Below are 22,155 nucleotides of genomic sequence, written 5' to 3' on the forward strand. Positions count from 1 at the left end.
TATAAAATGTTTTTCAGTTAATAGTTACAGCAAGTAATATATCTGAATCAATGTATTTACATATGTAGCCCTCTTGCAAAATTTCCTTAAAAATATTCACATAAATTTTTCCTTCCTCATGGCACTCAGAAAGTGAGCTCACCTAAATTTTAAAATGGATTTGTCTGCATGGTATTAGTTTTCATTTTGCTAACAATGACAAACCCCTTCAGACCACCTTTAAATGTCACAATGAATCTTCCACTCATAATAGTAGCATATTAAATGCAACGAATCGTTCATGCAAGAACTTTGTGAGACACAAGTGGCATAAGCTGAATTTCAATGCCAGGTAATTAGATCTTGCCATTTTCATGAAAACTAGTACAAGGATTTTATCTAAATGTTCTCATTGCTGTGTTATGCCAGATAACATAGATAGCAGTTCCAGCATTATTGAGAGTCAGCAGAACGATTTGAGGCCTACAGAGTAGAGGATAACAATAAAAGCAGATGAGATTCAAGATAAAGAGAATTAGAAATGAAGATATCTTATTAGATATTATAATGTTAATATTACCATGTATTCTTATTAGATGTAGGTCTCTTTTAAATAAATATCATGATAGTTACTTGTAATTTATCTATGCATACTTTTAATTTGTTATGAATTTACTGTAACTGTATCCTTTGGGTAATTATCCCTTCTCAATTTTCATATTATAAAAATAGTAAAAGAGGAGGGGGAATATGTCAGTAAATTTTGTAACTATTAATATTTACATTTCTTGAAAACTTATACGATAAATGCATAGACTAAATATTAAATACTGTAAAAGTAATCATATGCCTTGATTGTGTAGTATAGTCCTGTATTTTAATGCAGTGTCTCCCAATCAGTATCTGTCCCAGAAAAAGTTCAATATTCTGCAAATATTGCCAGATTTTATAAATAGGGTTGACATACACTTTGCTAATATGACTCCATATAGTTAGTAATAAAAAATAATCACGTATTCTAGAAAACTATCTCTGGAAATAACTGGCGATAAGAAAGTGAGGGTTTTGAATATTAATTGGAAACCCTCTAGTGATTACTTTATTTTCCAGAAGGCATAAATGATAAAGAGTACACCAAGAGAACTATTTGGTCAGAGATGGCAAAATTTTTTTATCCAGTAGGATGGTTAGTGCCAAGAATGATATATGCAAAACTTTTATTACAAGAGTTGTGGAGTATACAACTTGGTTGGGATGAAACTGTTGACAAGAGAATAAGCAGAAAGTGGAAAGGTTTTCCACTTTCTGCTTATTATAAGGTATTCTTTCTGGAAAAGAATACCTTAAAAATTCTGGGGTATGTCTCATGTTGGAAGGCAATAATTATAGAAATTCATGCTTTTTGTGATGCTTCAGAAAAAGCTTATTGTGCAGTCACCTACTTCAGAACAATTAGCTCTCATTCACCCTTCTGACATCAAGAACTAGAGTTGCTCTTTTAAAAACCCAGTCTCTTCCAAGACTAGAATTATGCACTGTGTTACTTTTAATCAACCCCTTACATGTAGTCGTATTGTGCATAGAACTGCCAATTAACAGTATATATGAGTGGACAGATTCACAGGTCACAAGGCATGGGTTTCCTTTGAGTCTCGCCATTGGCTACCTTTTGTGGCAAATAGGGTTGCGAAGATTCAGGAAGCTGCTCCAGGTATTCAATAGAATTATGTTGCTGGAAAAGAAAAACCTGCAGATTGTGGGACCAAAGGTTTTATTCCATCAGTTTTTATGATGCGAGTTACGGATATAGGGATCAGAATGGTTAAACCAATCAATAATTCATGTATAGCAAGATTTAAGCATAGAATTAGAGAATGAGGTTATTTTAAGGGAAATGAAAAAAAGTTTTATTTCAGTTTTTAGTTTCGAAGAGCCCAGTGTATTATCAAAATTTTAATCATGGTTAAAGCTACCTAGAGTGTTAATGTGGTGTATAAGATTAAAAAATAACTGTAGAAAATTCCTTACAGAATGTACGAGGGCAATCCCAAAAAAAAAGGTCTCCTATATTTTTAGATATACAAAGAACCCTTTATTTTCTATAATTGCTACATCACTTTAAAGATTGAAGAATGCTTTATTTTTCAACATAATCGCCATTTTGGTCGATGCATTTTTGTAGACGCTGTGGCAGTTTTACAATGCCCATGTCATACCAGCTTGCCGCCATGCCCTTCAGGAAGTGTTGAGGAGCTTCAGGAGCATCCAGATGATCCTCCGATCTTTACGCATTTTACGAACTCAACAATCGCGAAAGTTGAGTTACTCAACTTTCACAATTGTCTCGTCGGCAATTGATGGCCTCCCGCTCCGTTCTTCGTCATGAATTTCAGTACGACCGGCTGGAAACTCTCTACACCACTTGCGAACTTTTTTGACATCCATGCACGACTGTGCATACACTTCCGTCAATAGGAGGTAAATTCCAACCGGTTTAATGACTTTTGCGTTCAAAATCGAATAACTGCCCGCACTTCGCACCTGGCGGTAACGTTTATCGGGAGCTCCATTTCGAATGGCTGCCAAGCCAAGATTGAGCATCTGAGCGAAGCGCCTGCATGCTTATGTGGTAGCGGAAAAGGCACCACTCACAACAGTGTTGCCAACAACCGTATTAAAACTTTCTCTACGTCCCCAAAAAATAGGAGACCTTTTTTTTTGGGATTGACCTCGTATAAAGGGTTATTTATCTACTGACAAAAATCTGAATTTTCAGATGAATAATTCTGTTTAAAATTGGGTAAACATTCGAAGACATCAAGCAATATTTTCTCTTTAAATCCTTTCTTGGATTCTACAGGGATAATCAGAAGGCTCAGAAACGCTCCTATTTTAGGTAATCAGAAACGTTCTATGATTTTACCTAAGAATCATAGTATTACGCATTTGATTACTAAGCATAATCATGAAACACATCTTCACGCAGGTACTCAACTACTCATTTCTGTCATATGACATAGATTTTGGAATGTGAATGCTAGAGATATTATTAGAAAATGTTTAAACCAATGTGTTATCTGCCGTAGATTTAGAGCACAACATTGAACTCAGAGCTAATGGCAGATTTACCTAATTCAAGAGTTACTCAAAGTAGAGCTTTTTCTTGCATAGGAGTTGATTGTGCAGGACCATTTAATGTCAAATTTCATACTGCAATACATTTAGAATTAATTGGAAATCTTTCAACAAAATCATTCCTTGTGACACTTAAGAGGTTTATAGCCCATAGAGGAAACCATGTGAAATTCATAGTGATTGTGCTATGAACTTCATACAAGCTAATAAAGAGATAAAGAAAGATTTATCAACTGTTAAACATGATGAATACCTTTAGGGGTATATTTCTTATATTTATATATATACAATTGAAAATTAATAAAGAAGAAACCAAACTGACTGGTGAAGATCTAAAATATATGATGAAGATTTCTAATAATTTCTCTCCAAAGCTACAAACTTTATCAGAATCAAAATGTCATTAAGTGTCACATAGATGGCTGTTGTAAAAAAATTAATTTTATAATTATTTGCATATAAACTTATGTATTTTTATATATGCTTTGAAGAAAAATTTAATAAATAAGAGGAGGAGACTAGGCTATCATTATTTATTCTTAAGTTTTATCGCACTTCGAAAGTTTTTTACAATTTGCTTATTTTTAATTAAAACAAGTTATTTAATGATTTATTAAATCAATAAATAACTTATTTACAAATTTTCAGACTGGGATTAGAAATAAATGTCAGTCTGAAAATATAATATTTAGCTATCAATATAATATTTGAATTACAACATGTAGCTGACAATATTGCCTTGCAAGTACCAAATTCTCAGACAGAAAATAAATATAAATTTGAATTATTTCTCTTAGAATATTGCTATTATTGTTTATGTGTATTTTGATAAAAGTGTACTAAGAAAATTTAAATTTATTTATTTATTTTGTTTATACAAATTTTTTCGTTTTGCTAAAAAAAAAATTCTGTCCTGTCAGGTGGTTTCAGATGTACACCTGCACCAGTTTCAGTTTGAGACCACTGAATTACAGCACTGAGATAGCTCTGCATGTATAAAATACAACTTTTTATAAGGCCTCTACAGAGTAAACATAATAATGAGAAAGCCTAGTGTAAGCTTGATTTAGAAGAGCTTGATGCTTTTATTGCTATTCTTTATGCAAAAAGAGCATATGGTTGCTATGACATGGATTATGATTTGTTGTGAAATAATATATTAAGTTATTTAAAATTGTCAAAGCATGCAAAGGCTATATGTCTAAGGCGAGGGATGGTTTCGTGGAGGACTTTCTATACGAAATTGCCTCATATTCACATCATATTTCAAAAGAAATGTGGGGAACAATTTGTTGAGTGCTTGGAGGTTGTTTGTGAATGAATCAGTGTTACACCATGTAAAAAAATTGCACGGAAGAAGCAGTTTCGAACAATGAAGAAACCTGGAGAATATCTTTAGAAGAGCTTGATGCTTTTATTGCTACTATTTATGCAAGAGGAACATATGGTTGCGATGACATGGATTATGATTTGTTGTGGAATAATATGTGGGATCCTTCTTTTTTTCGAGAAACAATGTCTCACAATCATTTTCCAGATATTATGAAATATATAAAGGTTTGACTTGAAGACAAATAGGGCTCAGCTTTGGAAAATGATAAGTTTGAACTTTTTTCAGATATCTGAAATAAATGTATACAGAACTATGCTATTTTCTATAAGCCAGGAGAAAAATCTAGTTGTGGATGAGTAGTTATTTCCATCCAAAGCCAGGTATGAGTTTATATAGTATATGCCAAATAATATAAGTTTATATAGTACATGCCGAATAAGCCAGATAAATTCAGTATCAAATTTTGGATGCTAGTCGATGTAGATTCGAAGTTTAAGAGCAATGCTTTTCCATAGCTTTGAAAAGATACATCAAGAACTGAAAGTGAAAATCTTTCTGAAAATGTAGTAATGCGCCTTCTAACCCTCTTCTGAATTCAGGTCCAAATTTGGCCGGAGACAATTATTTTTCCTCACTATTATTAGCTAAAAGACTTAAAATGAAGAATACAAGTTTTAAGCACACATTAAAGAACACATCAGAAAGAAGACATAAAGTAAGGAAGTCAAAAACTCGGCTATTTGAAACAGTTTTGCTAAAGAATGGTGAAACTACACTGGCGGTTTATCAGGGTGAGGAATAAAAGTGTCCAACTACTAAGTATCTTACATTCGAGTGTAAATTTAGACTCATGAAATAAGAAGAAACTTCCAAAAACAGGAGAATTCTAGTACAAAACCAAAAGTGGAGTTGATATCGTTGACTAGATGACACATAAATATTCCGTTCGGGCTGCTTCACCTAGATGGCCTGTGTTTCTATAATACCTGTATGTTGGATTTAGCAGGAACAATGTTTATTTTGTCTTCAAGAAATTTAGTGGCAAAAATATTACAATGCACAGCTTCCTCTTTCAATCAGCAGAGGAGTTAAAAGAGCTTCATAGGAACAGAAAAAAAGCACAAAATTGCCCCAGGAAATTTTCCTCTAGCAATAGACTCTCGAAGAAAAGACATCAGTGCCAGATTGGACTTTGCAATAACAATGAAACAAATGATGTGTATAAAAAAATGTTCATATTATGTTTGTAGAAAATGCACTTTCAGTATTAAAAAAGTTGTTTTGCATAAAAATTGCGAAAAACTATAAAATGTGTTTTATTAAGGGTAAGTGGAGATTTATTAAAAATATTATTTTTTATAAAAATAATCTATTGTTCTTCAAAGAAGTTCTTAAACAGATATGAATAAGAGTAGTTAAAACTATTAAAAAGCATTTGCATTTTGATATATACATACATTTAAATCACTGAGTCAATTTGACAGTTGATGTCACTTCCAAGTAGGGAAAAGGCTTGGTATTTCTAGTGTTGGAATCTTTTCTAAGTTTATTTGCTTCAATAAATAAATCAATATTCCTACTAGCTCTGCTTCACCACCTAATTTTTAATGTTTCAACATTTTGTTAGTATTCTTTGAAGAACAACTTTCTTCCTCTTTATGTATCAATATCTTTCTCAATAAGTATTCTCTTCATTTTAGAATTTTCGGATTTAATTAAAGATTTCTTTTATTCTAAAAAACTACATGTATTTAGAATGCATAGAAGAAACTGCTAATTTTATTTTGTCCTTAATAATATGCACATTGAAAATAACTATGAAATGATATGTGGTCTGGGGCCATCGTCAGAGCTGGTGTAAATTTAGTGAAGCATTCAGCAACAAAATTTAAGAATGGTAAAATTTTTAGAATTTAGGACAGACACTGGGCAGCAGAATTTAGGACCTACAGATTGCACCAAGACGCAAAATAAATAGAGCCAGCACTGTGTATGGTATCCTAAGACATACATGGTGAATTTTTTAAACCAGTGCTTCTTAAACTTTTTTCACCGATGACCCCATTTTATTGAAAATTTTTCACAACCCCAAATATTAAATACAGAATAAAGATAAAAATATAAATATTTTCCCATAAATAATTCATTTATTTGGTAAGCAATAGTGGGTTGAAGTAGCTTTTGGATTTGCTTCAAATGTTAATTAATGAGACAGATATGCTTGCTTTTGGCTGTGTAACAAATTAAATTTTGTTGCAATATTTGATACTTCTAATCAAGAGGTCTAAATATTCTTTCTTTGGCTTTAGATGGCCAGTGATTAGTCTCACTAATGTCAATCAACAGTGGCTTTTGAATTCAAGGTAACTTTCGAACTCAAAATCCAATGTTAAGTATTTGCAAAACTATTTTTATCAAAGCAGGTCGTTTTGACGCCGACGGTTCGACGCCAGGGCAGTTCGACGGCGTACGTTTCGACGCCATATTTTTTCCTTTCATATTTTTACTTATTTTTAGAATAAATATGAAGTAATATAAATAAGTAATATGACAGATTTTTATTTATTGAATTAGCGATTGTTTGCATGCATATTTGAAATAAATATATGAGTGTACATGTGTGAATGTGTTCTAGATTTTGTTTGTGTCCCAGATTAATGACAAGCCCCCTCGCCAATGTCAAGGCCCCGGGACATGAGGGAGGTTGTTTTTTTTATTTATTTATTTCACAAAACAGCACCAAAAAGGAAAAATTCAGAAATGGTAAGTAAACATATGGTTACAAAGAAGTTATATTGCCAACAAATATAATTACAGATAAATAAGATTACACATAAATAAGATTACAAATAAATAAGATTACACATAAATAAGATTAGAGATAAATAAGATTACATCACAGAACTGTTATTATACTAATCCACTGCAAAATTATGCGCCACACCTTTCAGGTATTCCATTATTTCTTGATTTTCAAAATCTTCAACTATTACTTTAATTCTCATATTAGCTTGCAGATACTTATTCTGCTTGTGCGGCGATTCATCACATGTACAAATTGTTCATAACATTGATTTTTGAACACGTCTGAGACCATCTACGAATTTCCATAATGTGAGGTGTGAAACACCAAATTCGGACTGTAGACACCTGGCGGTGCTTCCGTGAAATTATTAGTGTGTCCTTCATTATTTAAGGTTCTAGCATAACATGACCACATTTCAGGTTTAAAAGTAGGACGAGACCACATTTCTGGTTTAAAAGTAGGACAACGGCCATGATTATTTCTCTGAATCCTTCCAATGTAATAATCTTCAAAGTAATCTAAGATTGGGGTTAACTCATTAGGTAGATTCTCACTCAAAACTTCTAAAGCATTTTCAAGTTCTTCGATAGGCACAAAACTTAACGCAGGAATTATACATGCATAGAGAGCAAAATTAGCATCGGTATTATATCGTTGCATTAAATGGAATTCTGCTAGTTTGCGCTTCATATTTTTCACAAGGTGGAACAAGCACCCATGAATTTCTGCGTTTGGAAATTTGCTTGAAAAGGTGTTAATTAAGGCAATTTCAAAATCTGAAGAAATTTTTTTCGGCTTAAAAAGTGGCCAATTGTCTTGAATCATTTCTATTATGCGTGTATATGTTTTTTCCGCCTTGTCGGGTAAGAGGGCATAAATGACTGGCAATAATAACAAAAAACCTGGGAAAAAAGATGTGGTGCTAGACTAAAAGTTCCATCCACGTAAATTTTTGTTACACGATGAATCCAATCGCTGACACTGTCTTTTCCGAAAATTAAAATCACCCGAATCGCCAATAACAAAATTTTCATTATTTTTTCGGTAATATTTATAATTTTCTGGCAGTTCAATGGAAGCCCTGTCAATTCGTTGTGACGGGGCTGCATTTATGTCTTCTCTATGTCATTTAATAACTAATCTTACAGCTTCTCTACTTGAAAACTGTCCTAATGCTCCAACAGACAGCTCTTGCGTTTCTTCAATGCGAATTACTGCGGAGTTTCTTGTGTTTCAACAGCCCTTTGCTTTATTGATGTTAAAGTGTGGACAACTTCCACGCGTACTGCATTTCCTTCATGAGCATGATTGCGAACAAGTTTTAAAAATTCACCCGTAACTGCATCAGTGTAAATTCTTCTTTTACATTTATTGTTTTTGGAAAATTCAACTTCACAACGTCACGATTTTTTTGCTTCATTTTCTATATATTTATTGAAACAGTATAAATATCCATCGTGCTCATACTTTTCTTTACCTCTCTTAGTCATATATTTTCCGTTTCTAGACATTTCTATGGCTGCAAGTGCTAACATTGAATTAAAAAATGTCGACTGGCGTCCAAATAGATTATGGGGCTCTTTAGAGAAGATACGAAATGCGCATGCGTTGATAATCGGCAATAGATAACGACAAATCTGAAGCGATTTCATAACCCCCCTAATCTGACACATACAGGTATCAGTACTCTGACACATACGAGTCGGTCGATGGGGAGGGTCTGTTAACAATAGCTTCATACTCAGAGTGAGGGATTATATATTTAAGATGACAAATGTTTGCTTACAAGCTAGGCATGCAATATCGTCAAACGCATTTCCAATTCTGGAGTATGTTTTAGCAGAGAAAATGAATTCTCTGACTTTCTAAAAAAAATATATTATAATATATATTATATCAGGCATATTGCATTTATTTGAATGATGATGCAAACTTATTCTAAAAATAAATAAAATACAAAAAGTATAGCGTCAAACAAAAGCAAAAAAAAGTATGACGTCGAGCTGACCCTGTGTCGAACTGACCTGTACCGATTTTTATGATATCTATAAAAATCTGTAACTGAACTTTTACAATAACTTTTTTTCAATTATTAAATTGTTGATAGTTGAAAACATTTTGATTGAATCATTTTTCACCTTTTTCTTCCAAATAAACCTTTATTTTCAACAAAACCTTCATTTTCCCCCCTCTCCCTGCAAGGGACCTGTTGATGGAATAAGTGTTGTAATAAAAGTTACACAGTCATTAGCAGCAACTTTAACAAAAACAATCTTTTCTTCTGTCATCGCTTTGCACCATTTGTGCACACTCCAATGCTATTTTTCCATTTAAAATATTCTGTTTAAAAAAATTCTTAAATTTTACTATGTATGTCTTATCTTGCATATTCTTTTAAAGAACTGCAAAATACAATTATTCATCAATGTTTTCCTGATAAATGTATCTGATATATACTTAACAACTAAGCTATCTTTTAAATATCAGTTGTTTTATCGCACTGAATTGTAAAGTTTGGGATAATAATAAATTCTTTAAATTAGTCATTGCTAATTTCAGAAATTCTATTGGCAACAGTGTCATTCGGTAAAGTAATTTTACAAATCTTTTCAACCTAATTACTTTGAAGTATTTATACATTTTAACAGCAGCAGGCAATACATGATCTCCTCCGACGGTGTATGGCTTTTTATTTTTAGCAATGAATGAGTAAATATTTTTTTAATCAAAGTCATAAATTTTTCAAAATCTTATTTTCTTTTATTTGAAGATTCAACAGTTGTTTGAAATATTCTTCTGGCTTATTGACATACAAAGAATGCTTGGATTCAAGATGCCTTTTTAATTTTGATGGTTTCATGATCATTTAGAGCCTAAAGGTTATTTCGAATTAAACAAAGAAGTTGTTCATTACTACCATTATTGTTGAAAGTAAAATCAAAAGGGAAAATGTCTCATTATATTTTCTTTTTCTTATCTGAGATGTCTCATTCTAATTATTAGATCCTGCTCAAAGACACTTTGTTGCATTGCCTTTTGTGTTACTACCTTTGTCATTTAAGTTCAATCACTTATCTATGGTTAAAAGTATTTTTATCCTGAAATATAAACAAAATAACATCTCATAATAATTGTTCAAATAAATACCACCTTAAGTCGAGCAAAATATTAAAATATAGTACTGTACATTTGTTGCGATGAAACAAATATAACTGTTTATACTAGAAAGTGTTATCACTACACTACATGCAGTGGTGCTGACTGCACTTTAGGCACACATGTAGCCTACAACGTCAGGTACTGTCTGTTAGTAGCATATTTTGCTTTGGAAATAATTTATATGCTCAAACTGCAAAGCTGTATTTCAATTTTGATGCACTTAGTGGTATATTTCAATATATACAGCTTATAATTTTGTAATTGCACAGTACAGGAAATGTAGTGCTATAAATTAAAGATAATTAAGGGTTTTTTTCCCCTTAATTCATGTACCTGAATTAAATTTTCATTATCCCATATGGGATGCAACCTACAATTTAAGAAACATTGTTTTAAAGTATCAATTTTCAGTTTCTGTAGTAAGAGAAAAAATCCTTTCTATTGATGCAGGTCTATGTGAGAAGATTAGAACCATTTTTGTAACTTTCTATGTTTATATCTAGTGGAAAGAATGGAAAATAAAAGAAAGATAAACATTTTGAGAGAAAGATATCTAGGTTAAAAAAAATAACTTTGTTTTCACTGTTGTTTCAAAATTAAAAAAAAAAAAAAAAAAAAGAAAGAAAAAAAAATCTTGCAAAACATGTTTACAGATTGAAGATATTTTTACTTTTGTCATATTTTTCTGAAATCTTCTCTGCAGCAGCAAACAGAAGATTTTTGAGGGGAAAAAAATCAAAAAAGGAAGTGTCAAGTGAATTTACACAGAAAACTGCTAGGTGCTTGAATATTCTGATACAATGAATGGGGAAAAAATTCATGAAAAATATAAAAGAAGACAAATCAAATTAATTTTTTAAATAATTACAGTAACTTTTGTAACTTTTTGCTTTTACTGAGCACTGTTTTAGAAATTGTGCTTTATAGCATTTATTGCCTCGTTCATTTTTTAGAATTAAAATATTCGTAAGTTGCCAAAATGGGAAGTTACGTCACTTTAAAATATGACAGGGGGAAATAAAAATGGTTTACTTTAACAGTTTAACATTATTTCTCAAATAAAATTAAAAAATATTATCACTATTTTAATAATACATATCAATGTTATGGTTGTATTTAAAAAAAAAAAAAAAAGAAAGAAAGAAAGAAAGAAAAAGAAAAGGAAATGGCGAAAAATTCGCAAATCTCCAAATCAAAATTTTTATATACAAACTAGTCTTAAAATCATCAAAATGTTGTTAAATTGCCAAATTTAGAGCCACAAAACAAAAGAATTCATATTCCAAAGAGGAAAAAATTGCTTTTTGATGTAATTTTTATGAGCTCTTCATTAGCATAAAAGAAATAATTTCAAAATGTTTACGTTTCAGTAGAGGTAGGTATTTGACACTATTTATATCAGAAGTAGGAAGAAATTCAAACGATAACCCACCAAATACATATTTGTCAATGAATCGCTACAAAATATTCCTCCAAAATGTTAATCTACTTATAAAGTAGCAGTTGTAAAAAACAGTCAGAAACACTAGATGAGTAAAATTAAGGACTCTTTGCCAAGTTTGGCCAAAATTAAGGAACAAAAGTCATTTCACAAAAACCAAGGACTCTTAAGGACTTTTAAGGACCACAGGAACCCTGTAATATCATTATGATTTTGAAACTTCTGCCAAAATCTTCAAACTTTTATGATATGCCACAATTATCAATTAGTAAATGCTTTTAACAATGCTTAATGTTTTCTCAAGTAATAAATGTTTTTGAGGGGAAGTGGTTTCGGCTTCAGACAGCATGATGCATCAAAAATTTTATTTTTTGTATTTTATATGCAGGTGGGGAGGGGGATAATAGTTCACAATGACTTTAAAAATAAATCGTTATTTATTAATTAAACTGACATGATTATATGAAATACTTCATTTCACTTCAGGTGTCTTTTAAATTTTTGGATCATATCAATAAGTAATTAAGTTATCCTTAAAGCATAATAGAAGTTAATGAGAACATTGCAGGTGCTTATGCAGATTTCATCATATGAATATAAGTTCACTCAAATCAGTTTTCTGCTGTGCACCACTGGAAATCTGTATATGTACAGTAGTGCATATCGTTATGAAAAAAAAAGAATGAAAAACATGTGCATTATGAAATCATTAAATACCAATAATTAATTTTGTTAGTCTGTTGTAGATCACAGAAAAGGAAGTAAAGGCTGTTGTAGGTGGCCCATAATATTACAGTTAACAAACCACTGTTAAATGAAGCTAGCTAGAATTAAAAAAGAAATGGTTTCGCAATAACATTCTCTGAATTCTGGCTGATTTAATTAACAGCTTGAAAAAAAGCAAGAAAATGAAAATTAGAAATGAATAAAGATAAAAATATTAATGATGAAATAACAACATTAGTTAAAATGAATGAAACTTCAAACAACTAGAGTACAACAGAAAAAAGTTTTAATAATTATATCAACCAATAAAAAGTAAAATATTAGTTTTCGGTCACATGCAAAATTAAAATGCATATTTTTCTAGGCCAAAACTTTAGGAATCCAAAAAATTAATCAGATGACAGTCAGTGTGATGAAATTTCAAATAACATTTTTTTAGGTCAAAACTTTAGCAATCGAAAAAATTAATCAGATGACAGTCAAGTATGATAAAATGAGCTTCTCTAGGCACTAAGCAAATGAAATCCATTTTCAACCTTCTAAATAATTTTGTTTAAACATGGAAATATTTTCACCATTAGCATTAGATAAATAATACAGCACCAAAAATATTAAGTAATTTGTTCTAATTAGTAAATCTATTAAAATATGTGAACACATACACTTCATTAACTGTGATAAAGAGCAAGAGTAAATTTTAATCATCATATCATTAATATGTTGCTTTCATTTAAAAACTGTTCTTCTATTTCTTATGTTTAATTTTATTCATAACTTTGTATTAAGCAAGTTCATTAAAATAAATTATTTAATAGCACTGAATACTTTTAATATATAATACACTGCATTCAGTAAAATAGCAGAATAATTTCAGTTGATGTGGAACTTACTTAAATTCAGAAGCGAGCCGTTTGTCAGAAGGCTGTTCCTGGTATTTTAGGAGCAGAGGCTGCAGACTCTGTGCTTCCACCAGTTGCTTCTCTTTTTCGGCAGCTAATGCACGTTCTCTCTGTAATCTTTAAACAAAATATTCAAATTAATTAAAAAATTTTATCAGAATAAAAAAATGTACAATCACACCAGAAAATTCAGCAAAGACATCAAAACAACAATCAAATTAATTCACAGATTTTTTTGCAGCAGGATCAAGCAGGGTGCTTGATTGGAAAGATAAGAGCCGGAAGTTGGTGAACAGTGATTGGTTACTTTTCAAAATCAGCAAGACCATCAACTTAACAAGTTATAAATGATGCCAGGAGCATTTGCCAATCATCGGATTGCGGGGTGGGGGGGGGAAGATAAGTTGCTTCCATTTTACATACCATTTCCCTCACATTCCCTTCAGTAAAATGCATAGTTTTTTTTTTTTTTTTGGAATTTTTCGTAGCTCATAATTTTTAATTAATTTTCATAGAAACTATACAAAATCTGTAGTAGCTGGACTCTATTTATATACTAATCCATCAGTAAATGAATGTATCATGAATTAAAAATGAAAAATTACCGAGACTTCTAAGAAGGAAACAAAAGTCATAAAATTTATTCGTCCCCCCCATGTAGTATCTGGCGACTGTTTGGCGATCAACAAAGCGCGCTTGGTGCATGTATCCTCTTCTCCAAGGAGGGTTACTCTATTTTAGGAGAGTTGCATGTTAGCCTCAGGAAGATAGTAGATTTCGCTATGCTGTAGGAGCGACATACTGCCCTGGGACATACTGCTATTATGCTTTGAATTTTATTTTTAATAAATGTGTGTTTCATCTTGTTAAATGGTGCCTTATTGAACCACGAAGCCATTACACCCCACCAATGGTGGCCACTCCCAAGGCCAGACATGATGGCCATTTTAATGTGGAGGCACCTAATAGGCGGCCACCATTACCTCCTATGAAGAGACAGACAATTTTACATCCATGCCTTCTCCGGGATTCGAACCCCGGCCCTTCAGTACTGCATTCAGGCTCCCCTGACCAGTATACTATCTGGGCAGCAGTCATAAAATTTACTGGTAAATAATAAAAAAAGGGAGGAATTAAATCATTAAACTAAAAGAAGATTACGCACAAATTTTCCTAAAATATATTAGAGAAAAATATAAACCCTTAAGAAACCTTTTGCTTCACAAATATAAATCCTACAAGCAACAAACAAAGTAATATAAATTTGTACAAAAAGGATATGTAAAATAAATTAACTGCAAATAATAGAGGCAACACTATTATATAATATCTTATGCTACATAAATAAAAAACAATAAATAGGTATATTTTAACTGTCATGAAGAATATATGTTGCTTTAAATGATTTATTTATATACAAAAAAATTACATTATAAAAAATGTTGCTAAAATACTAACAGAAACAAAAGAGCCAAAAGCACAATTTTCACAGAAAACATAAGGGGAAATGGCAGTTTAAAAAATTATGGAAAAAAAAACACAGTATCAAAAACAGTTTTAAAAGTATGGAAGGGGAGTTCTGCAACACACAAAATAAACTCACCGCCTTGCCTTGAAAATAATCCCACATGCTGGTTAGCAGAAAAAGAGAAAAATTTAAAGTTCAAGACATGGAATTAGAAAAAGAAAATTTCAAGATACAATGGTATGAGAGGATGAATATTTTAAAGTTCAAGGTGCCAAAAAAGGTGGTATTGAAACTTTGGTTATCAAGATGAAGTATGTAGTTTTTAAATAGTATTAAAAAAATTTTAAAATTCAGTAAAATACCAGAATTAATAAAAATAATTTCATACTTATTTTTTGATTGCCTGAGAAACTGCTGTATTTTTCTAGCTGCTTGGTGTTGTCTCCTTTGTGAATAAGTCCTCCTTTATATTAAAAATAAATTATTATTATGTCTGTACTTAAAATCAAAAAGTTTTAATTTAGTACAATATTAAAAACACTGTATAATAAATGCAAATTTTAGATATCACCATGCACAACACTATACCTGTCACTGAAATATGGAATTAAATTGCTAATTGCCCCAGAAAACAATTAAAATAAAATTAATGACCTTAATTTAGTTCAAAAAAATTTCATGAAAGATAAAGTTAACTTTTATTACTACTATTATTACTTATGGTATCAGTAATTATTAATAAAGAACCAAATAGTACATGAATACAAAGTAGTCTATTACAAGCAAGTTATATAACCAAGTATTACATTTTTTATACATGAATTCAATTAGAGCAGAATTACCATTACACAATACAAGTTTTCATTTAGAGGTACATGCATAGACAATTGTACTTACAATTTTATCCATAAAGAAGTTTAGTACATAACTATCTATCAAGTACACGCACACACGCACCAAAAAAAAAAAAAAAAAAAAAAAGTGTTTTATAATAATCTAAAATTTTGAAAAGCAAGATAATTGCAAGAATAGATTTCACTACCTGACATATACACAGCACCTTTAGTGAATTAACTGACCAAGAAATACTTTGTTAATTTCATGCCATACATTAAAAAAAATGCTCCATAAACTTAATTTTAAATGGAAAACTGTGGTAAAATTTTAATATTTCATATTGTTTTTGCAATACTATATTGTAATTCAGATCATTAAAGCAAATGTAGAAAGAATTAATTTGATACCTTAAAGATAATTTTCTTGTACAAAATAAAGGGCAGGAATAAAAACATTTGAACACTTTTATAGTTTAAGCTTGAAGATTTTACTCAGTGATAAAGTTACAAATAAAAAAAATATAAATTATTCACAATCTAATAATTTTTGTTGAAAAATAAATGGCATTTCAAGGAGTTCAATCATATAGATCATACAGAAATATTGCCATTCCAATAAGATTACATTTCTCCCGGCTCTCTTTTATCTATACAGATTCTATTCTGCATGACCAAATAAATAAATCTTAGAATATAATATTATGAAAATATATTTTTTCATCCCAAAACTAGCCACTTTTCTATTTCTGCTATGTGTCTTATGATTAATTGTTTCAACACTTTTTTTTTCAGGCTAGAAAATTCCTTTTTTTATAAATACTGTAGAAATGTAACATGATTATACAATAACCACATCCCATTTTCAGTTTTTAATGGAAAAAATGGTCTGATGCTAGATTGCTTTCATTTGCAGTATGGTTTACAGGAACATAGCCTGATGCTAGGTACCTTTAATTTGCTATATGATTTTACAGGAAATCTAGCCTGATGTTTAATTTCTCTAAATCACACAGAAAAATGATATAAGCCCTTCTTCCCTTCTCTAGTCTGATTTCAATAAAACATATTTATATATTAATTCTCTGATTGGCTCGGGTTTTGGGATCTCTCATGAAAACCTGTATTTAAAGCTTTATTAGCTAAATATGACCTTTATTAGTGTGTGTACATTTACCTATTTTAGTCTCTATTTTGATAAACTTAACATTCATCAAGATGGCATTTATATTACTAATGAAAGTAAGAAAGCAAACTATTTTAAATTATAAGCTAATATATAACAAATGACAAAAAATCTCATGACCGGATAAAGCTAGTCATGGTGCTCAGAGAGTTAAAGCAAAAATATATCTTAAATTCTACAAAATAAAATTTTATGACATTTCATGCAAACTATTTTTTAAAACAATTTTGCCGCTTCTGCCAATTTAATAAATGGAATTTACTAATTTTGAATAAATATACGAGGGTTGGGGCAAAAGTCATGGCAACTATTTTTTTCTTGTAGATATGCGAATGGATCACAAAACATGTATGTGTCGTGTGGAAGTTCTGAAGGCATAGTGTGTATGCAGAACAACAGATGGCTCTGTGGTAGCGAGGGCTCTGAAATGAGTCAGTTGGCAAGTGTCGTGCGAGATGGAAGTAACCCGTGTTGAGCAGCACGCTTACATCAAAATAGCCGTTCTCCAAGGGAGAAATGCGATGGAATGTCACAGTGAATTAGCAGAAGCCATTGGGAATAATGCCCTACCATATCGTACAGTAGCACAGTGTGTAGGAAAGTTTCAGCAAGGACAACCAGTGATGAACAATGCTCGGGACAACCAGTGAATGTGCAGACCGACTTGGCACGTGCTGTGATCGAGCACCTCATGGATGAAGACAGACGATGGACGTCACTGGAGTTAGAGAGGGCAAGTGGCATCAAGAAACGCACCGTCCACAGGATATTGCGTAATTAGCTACAACTATGCAGAATCGCTTCGCGGTAGGCACCGCATGCACTGACGGAAGTTCAAAGGTGGGTGTGCTACACAATATCCTCTGACCACTTTGCACACTGGCAACAGGACAGCAATCAATTCTTGTCACGAATAATTGCCATCGATGAATTTTGGGCCAAGGTATACGAACCAGAACTGAAACGTCAGTCCGCGGAGTGGCGACATCTTGGATCACCAAGGCAGCAGAAGGTTCGTCAGAACCCTTTCCCAGTCAAATTGATGGTGATCATCGCATATGACGTCAGGGGTGTCATTGTTTGCCACTTTGTTCTTCATGGCAGAACAGTGACTGCACAGTACTACAGGGACTTCCTGGTGTGACAGGTATGACTTGGAGTTCGGGATAAATGTCCAGATCTTGTGGACAGTGCAATTCTGCACGACAATGCAAGACCACATAAAGCATAGTGTGTACAGTAGCTACTCCGATGCTGGGGATGGGAAAAATTGGAGCACCCACCATACTCTCCTGACCTTTCGCCCTGTGACTTTGATCTCATTCCCAAGATTAAGGAACGAATACATGCTAGGCGGTTTGAAACACGAGATGGCATTGCTAATGCTGTGTGCCAACAGATGACCTGATTCACATATGTTGCCACAAATGCTGAGACTGATGGTATTCAGCGTCTCCCACATCATTGGCAGCATGTGGTGACAGTAGCAGGATACTACATTGAGGGTTTTTAGGCCCAGGTTTGTCATGTCAACTTTATGTGTATTGTGTTATCATTCTTTTGCATGGTGAAGGCCATATTGCCCTGTATACTACTGTAATAAATTCATGTGTTACGATATTTCAGTGCAATTCATTGTCCACACATGTAGTTAAGACCTTGTCCTTTCCTCTGTATATGTCACATTTTCCAACCGGACTGGTATCTTCAAGGGGAAAAAAAAAATAATTGCCATGACTTTTGCCCCAACCTACGTATAAATAAATATTAATTAACACATATTTCATTAATTAATCTCACTTGAAATACATTTATAAATAAAAAACTGAAAATAACATTAAAGATATATCAGCTTCAAAGCATACATAAAATAACATACTTTAATGTTGAAGAGGTTGGTGTGCCTTCCCTGCTAGAATTTAGTCTACGTTCAGACTCTGCCAAAGTCCAGTACAGAGATTGTAAACTTGCTGCAGAAGGGCCAGCTGCAGAATTTGGAGAGGTACCAAGTGTTGGAGAAATACAGTCAGCATCATTTTCTTTCCACTTCTTAAAGCGTTTATGTTCGCAATAATTGCGAAATTGGCTCTGGATCAACTGGGCAGCTTTTGTCATCTGTTTGTAATACATATACTGAAAAGAAATTTTATGCTTCCTTATTGCACAGATTTAAAATGCAAAATAATAATTTAAATAAATTATAGTTAAAATTTTTTTCAATAAAAATTTTAAATATTTAGATCTGATACGCCCTTTCCAGGAAACTTAAAATGGAACTGATAAAACTTACCAAATTACATCAAATTAAATAATATATATTGATTTTAACCCCTTGGGTACATTTGACCACTGAGTTCCATCATGAACTTGTTTTGTCTAATTTATGGATGATGAGTTTAATTTGTCAATCAAACTAGGACTAAATTAAAACAGCTGTACAAGGACATTTCTTCTAGTGTTTCAGTGAACCTTGTTTGTGACAGATGCCCCAAAATATCAGATATAAGTAATAAAAGTGGTAACAAAAATTTGCAAAATCAATAACAAAAGTTTTAATGGAAGAGAAGACTTTGAGAAATATAATGATGGTGACTATAATGAATTACAAATGAAAATTTTGAAGACAGTAGTGAACTAGAAAGTGATGATGGTAGTGAAATATTACCAGGATTTGAAAGAGGCATTAGATGTTTATTGAGCAGTTATACTGAATATTCTAATCAAGAATTGACAAGGGATGGAAAAAGTCTAGCTGATGTAAAAGCAAGCAAACAGTGTCAAGTGCCACTTGCTTTGAAAAATATCACACGCTAAAAAAACATAAGTAATTTACCTTTTGTGATTTTATGAATGTATTTAAGTTCATTTTATTTCTTTTATGAATTTATATTTGATTTATAATTCTATTTACTATGTACATCATATTGCTCAAGTAAATGAATACTTACACAGAATCTACTGCCTTTATATAATGTTTCGTACATCAAAAATTAAATCCATTCCAAACACAAGAATTTTTTCAAATAAATTTGTACCCAAGTGGTTAAGAATATTAGTATATTTTAAGTTTAAGAATGCTTTAGAAATGACACATGCAGTCACTCTGAAATACAGTTCATCATTCTATCACAGAATGTAGCATTAAAAAACTGTTCCTAATATGAAACATAGAAAGAATAAATAAGACGTTTTTACACACAATTTTTTTTTGAATGAGTTATGCAAATGCATTTTCAATTCAATTTCTTCCATTCATAAATACATATATCACCGAGAACTTATGAAATTAAGCATTTAATTTCAGAGATCCTGTGTGATATAATCATACAAATCTTCACCACACAAAAAATAATAATTAAAAAAAAAAATTCTCCCTCTTAGTTATACCAGTATTTACATGCAGTGAGAGTTACATGCAGCCAGTAATTTAAGGCATAAAATTCCTGAATATTTTCAGAAAGTTGACATACCTGTTTGTATCGCCTGTAATATGTCTGAATAAGAGTTGCAGCAGCTTTCTCTTTTTCTTGTTCTTCTTGTCTTTTGCGACCTTTATAGGATCTGTAAGCTTTCTGAATGATTTTTGCAGCTTCATACAATTCTCGTTGCTCGCGATCTAAAAGAAAAATAAAAGGTATTACTGGCGTAACAGCACTTAGGTAAAGAGTCTCAAACATTCATCATTTTATTTTATTGCTGACAGGTTCATAATGATCTCTTACAGACTCTCTACTTGGCCAGAGTTCCCCTCTACTTGGTCAGAGTCAATTGGTGGAGGGTCTACTTCAATCACTCAATAAAGACAAAAGGGGGAAGGTCTTTAACTAAGGACAGAGTTGGAGGATGGAGCTGAGTGAAACAAGACGTGCCACTGCACTTAAGCATGTCACTATTTCCTTTTGGTGTACCATTTCTTTTTGTGAAATTTAATCCGTTCAACAAATTCGTTGCCGAGTTTGAAAGTCTGTCTTTCATCAACTGAACAGCTAGTGCCTCCTGGGGCACTGACTGAGATGGAATAATTGTGTATGCTTTAATTGTGTGTGCAAACTGCTGTAAGTTTCTTTGTTCAACATACAATACCACACCAAAATAGTCAAAAGATTCTTTAATTTTATAGTAAAGCACATTGACTCAAATGATGTTACGGCATACATTTCTTCTACCAAGAGTTATACTGCCTTCTAACAGTCAAACATGTGTTCAACCAAGCATGTGACAAGGCTCTTTTTGTCAGCTTTTTAAACATAGCATTTTACATGCATACAAAATATCTTAATTTTTAAATAAACTATTAACAAGCCTATTCCAATGAAGGAAAAACAAAACTGAAATTTTTCCAAAATATTTATGAAATACTTAATAGAAATTTTTAATTGTAAAATAATAATAAATTAAGATAGGGGGAAATCCTCTCTTCCCCTCCTCCCCAGTAACAAAAGTAATATACCTGATAATGTGAGTTTGGAAAAGTCCTTTTCCATTATTTTCCCTGAAGCTTGAAAAAACTCGCAAAAGTCAGCTGTAGTAGGTGGAGGTGATGGTGAATCTATAGTGAAACTTCCTGGACTTTGTAAACACGATGAGGATGCAGGACTCAGAGAAGATACAGGTGTACTAGCTTCACAGTACCTAGATAAATACATGCATTATACAGAATCCAAAGGAAATGAAAATATCCCACAAGTAAACTATTTCACAGAAGAAAACTGACAAAGCATTATGCTACAGGTATAATTAAACTAAAGCAATCTGAGATAATTACTGTTACAAACTCCATAAAGATATACAGTCAAAAGTCGTTAATTCGGACACCCATAATCCGGAATGATCTATAATCCGGACCTCAAAGCTACAAACTTTCTGCGCATGCGTCGCGTTCAAGCATGCGCACAGGCGTTTACGAGAGCGCGTAAGACCCTTATGGCTGCGAATATGTTTGTGCGCATGCGCGTTTAAATGTGTAACGGAGTTATACGCTAAGCTAAAGTTATCTAATTCAGTTAATGTTGCAGATTGCGTTGTTGTTTAATCTTCGAATTGGATCCGGCTTATTATTTTTTGCAGACTGTTAGAGCAATTTTATAAAAGTAAGCTTGAACTTTCGATTATGTCAAATAGAATTTCCGATATATATTTACTACAAAGCGAAAGTATGTTTTGAAATCCGAAATCTGTTTATCAATTTCA

General features: G+C 32.0%; 1 protein-coding gene across 7 annotated transcripts in view; it reads right to left on the reverse strand.

Annotated features, from left to right (window-relative positions):
- The window catches only part of Camta (Calmodulin-binding transcription activator), a 360,727-nt gene that overhangs the window by 13,849 nt on the left and 324,723 nt on the right, over nucleotides 1–22,155 (reverse strand). For 6 of the 7 annotated variants that reach the window (XM_085818419.1, XM_085818416.1, XM_085818417.1 and 3 more), the window contains 5 exons: nucleotides 21,416–21,597; nucleotides 20,436–20,581; nucleotides 18,845–19,098; nucleotides 15,335–15,409; nucleotides 13,470–13,595 (listed from right to left, as the gene is read on the reverse strand). In XM_085818419.1, coding sequence (XP_085674545.1) covers nucleotides 13,470–13,595; nucleotides 15,335–15,409; nucleotides 18,845–19,098; nucleotides 20,436–20,581; nucleotides 21,416–21,597 — 783 coding nt within the window. Of the gene's footprint in view, nucleotides 1–13,469; nucleotides 13,596–15,081; nucleotides 15,110–15,334; nucleotides 15,410–18,844; nucleotides 19,099–20,435; nucleotides 20,582–21,415; nucleotides 21,598–22,155 lie in introns of all 7 variants that reach the window. The other variant, XM_085818418.1, reaches the window with a different exon arrangement.

Source organism: Stegodyphus dumicola, chromosome 6, assembly GCF_044657685.1.
Source record: "Stegodyphus dumicola isolate Sdum_Otavi_A_Nest chromosome 6, ASM4465768v1".
NCBI classification, from domain to species: Eukaryota; Metazoa; Arthropoda; class Arachnida; order Araneae; family Eresidae; genus Stegodyphus; species Stegodyphus dumicola.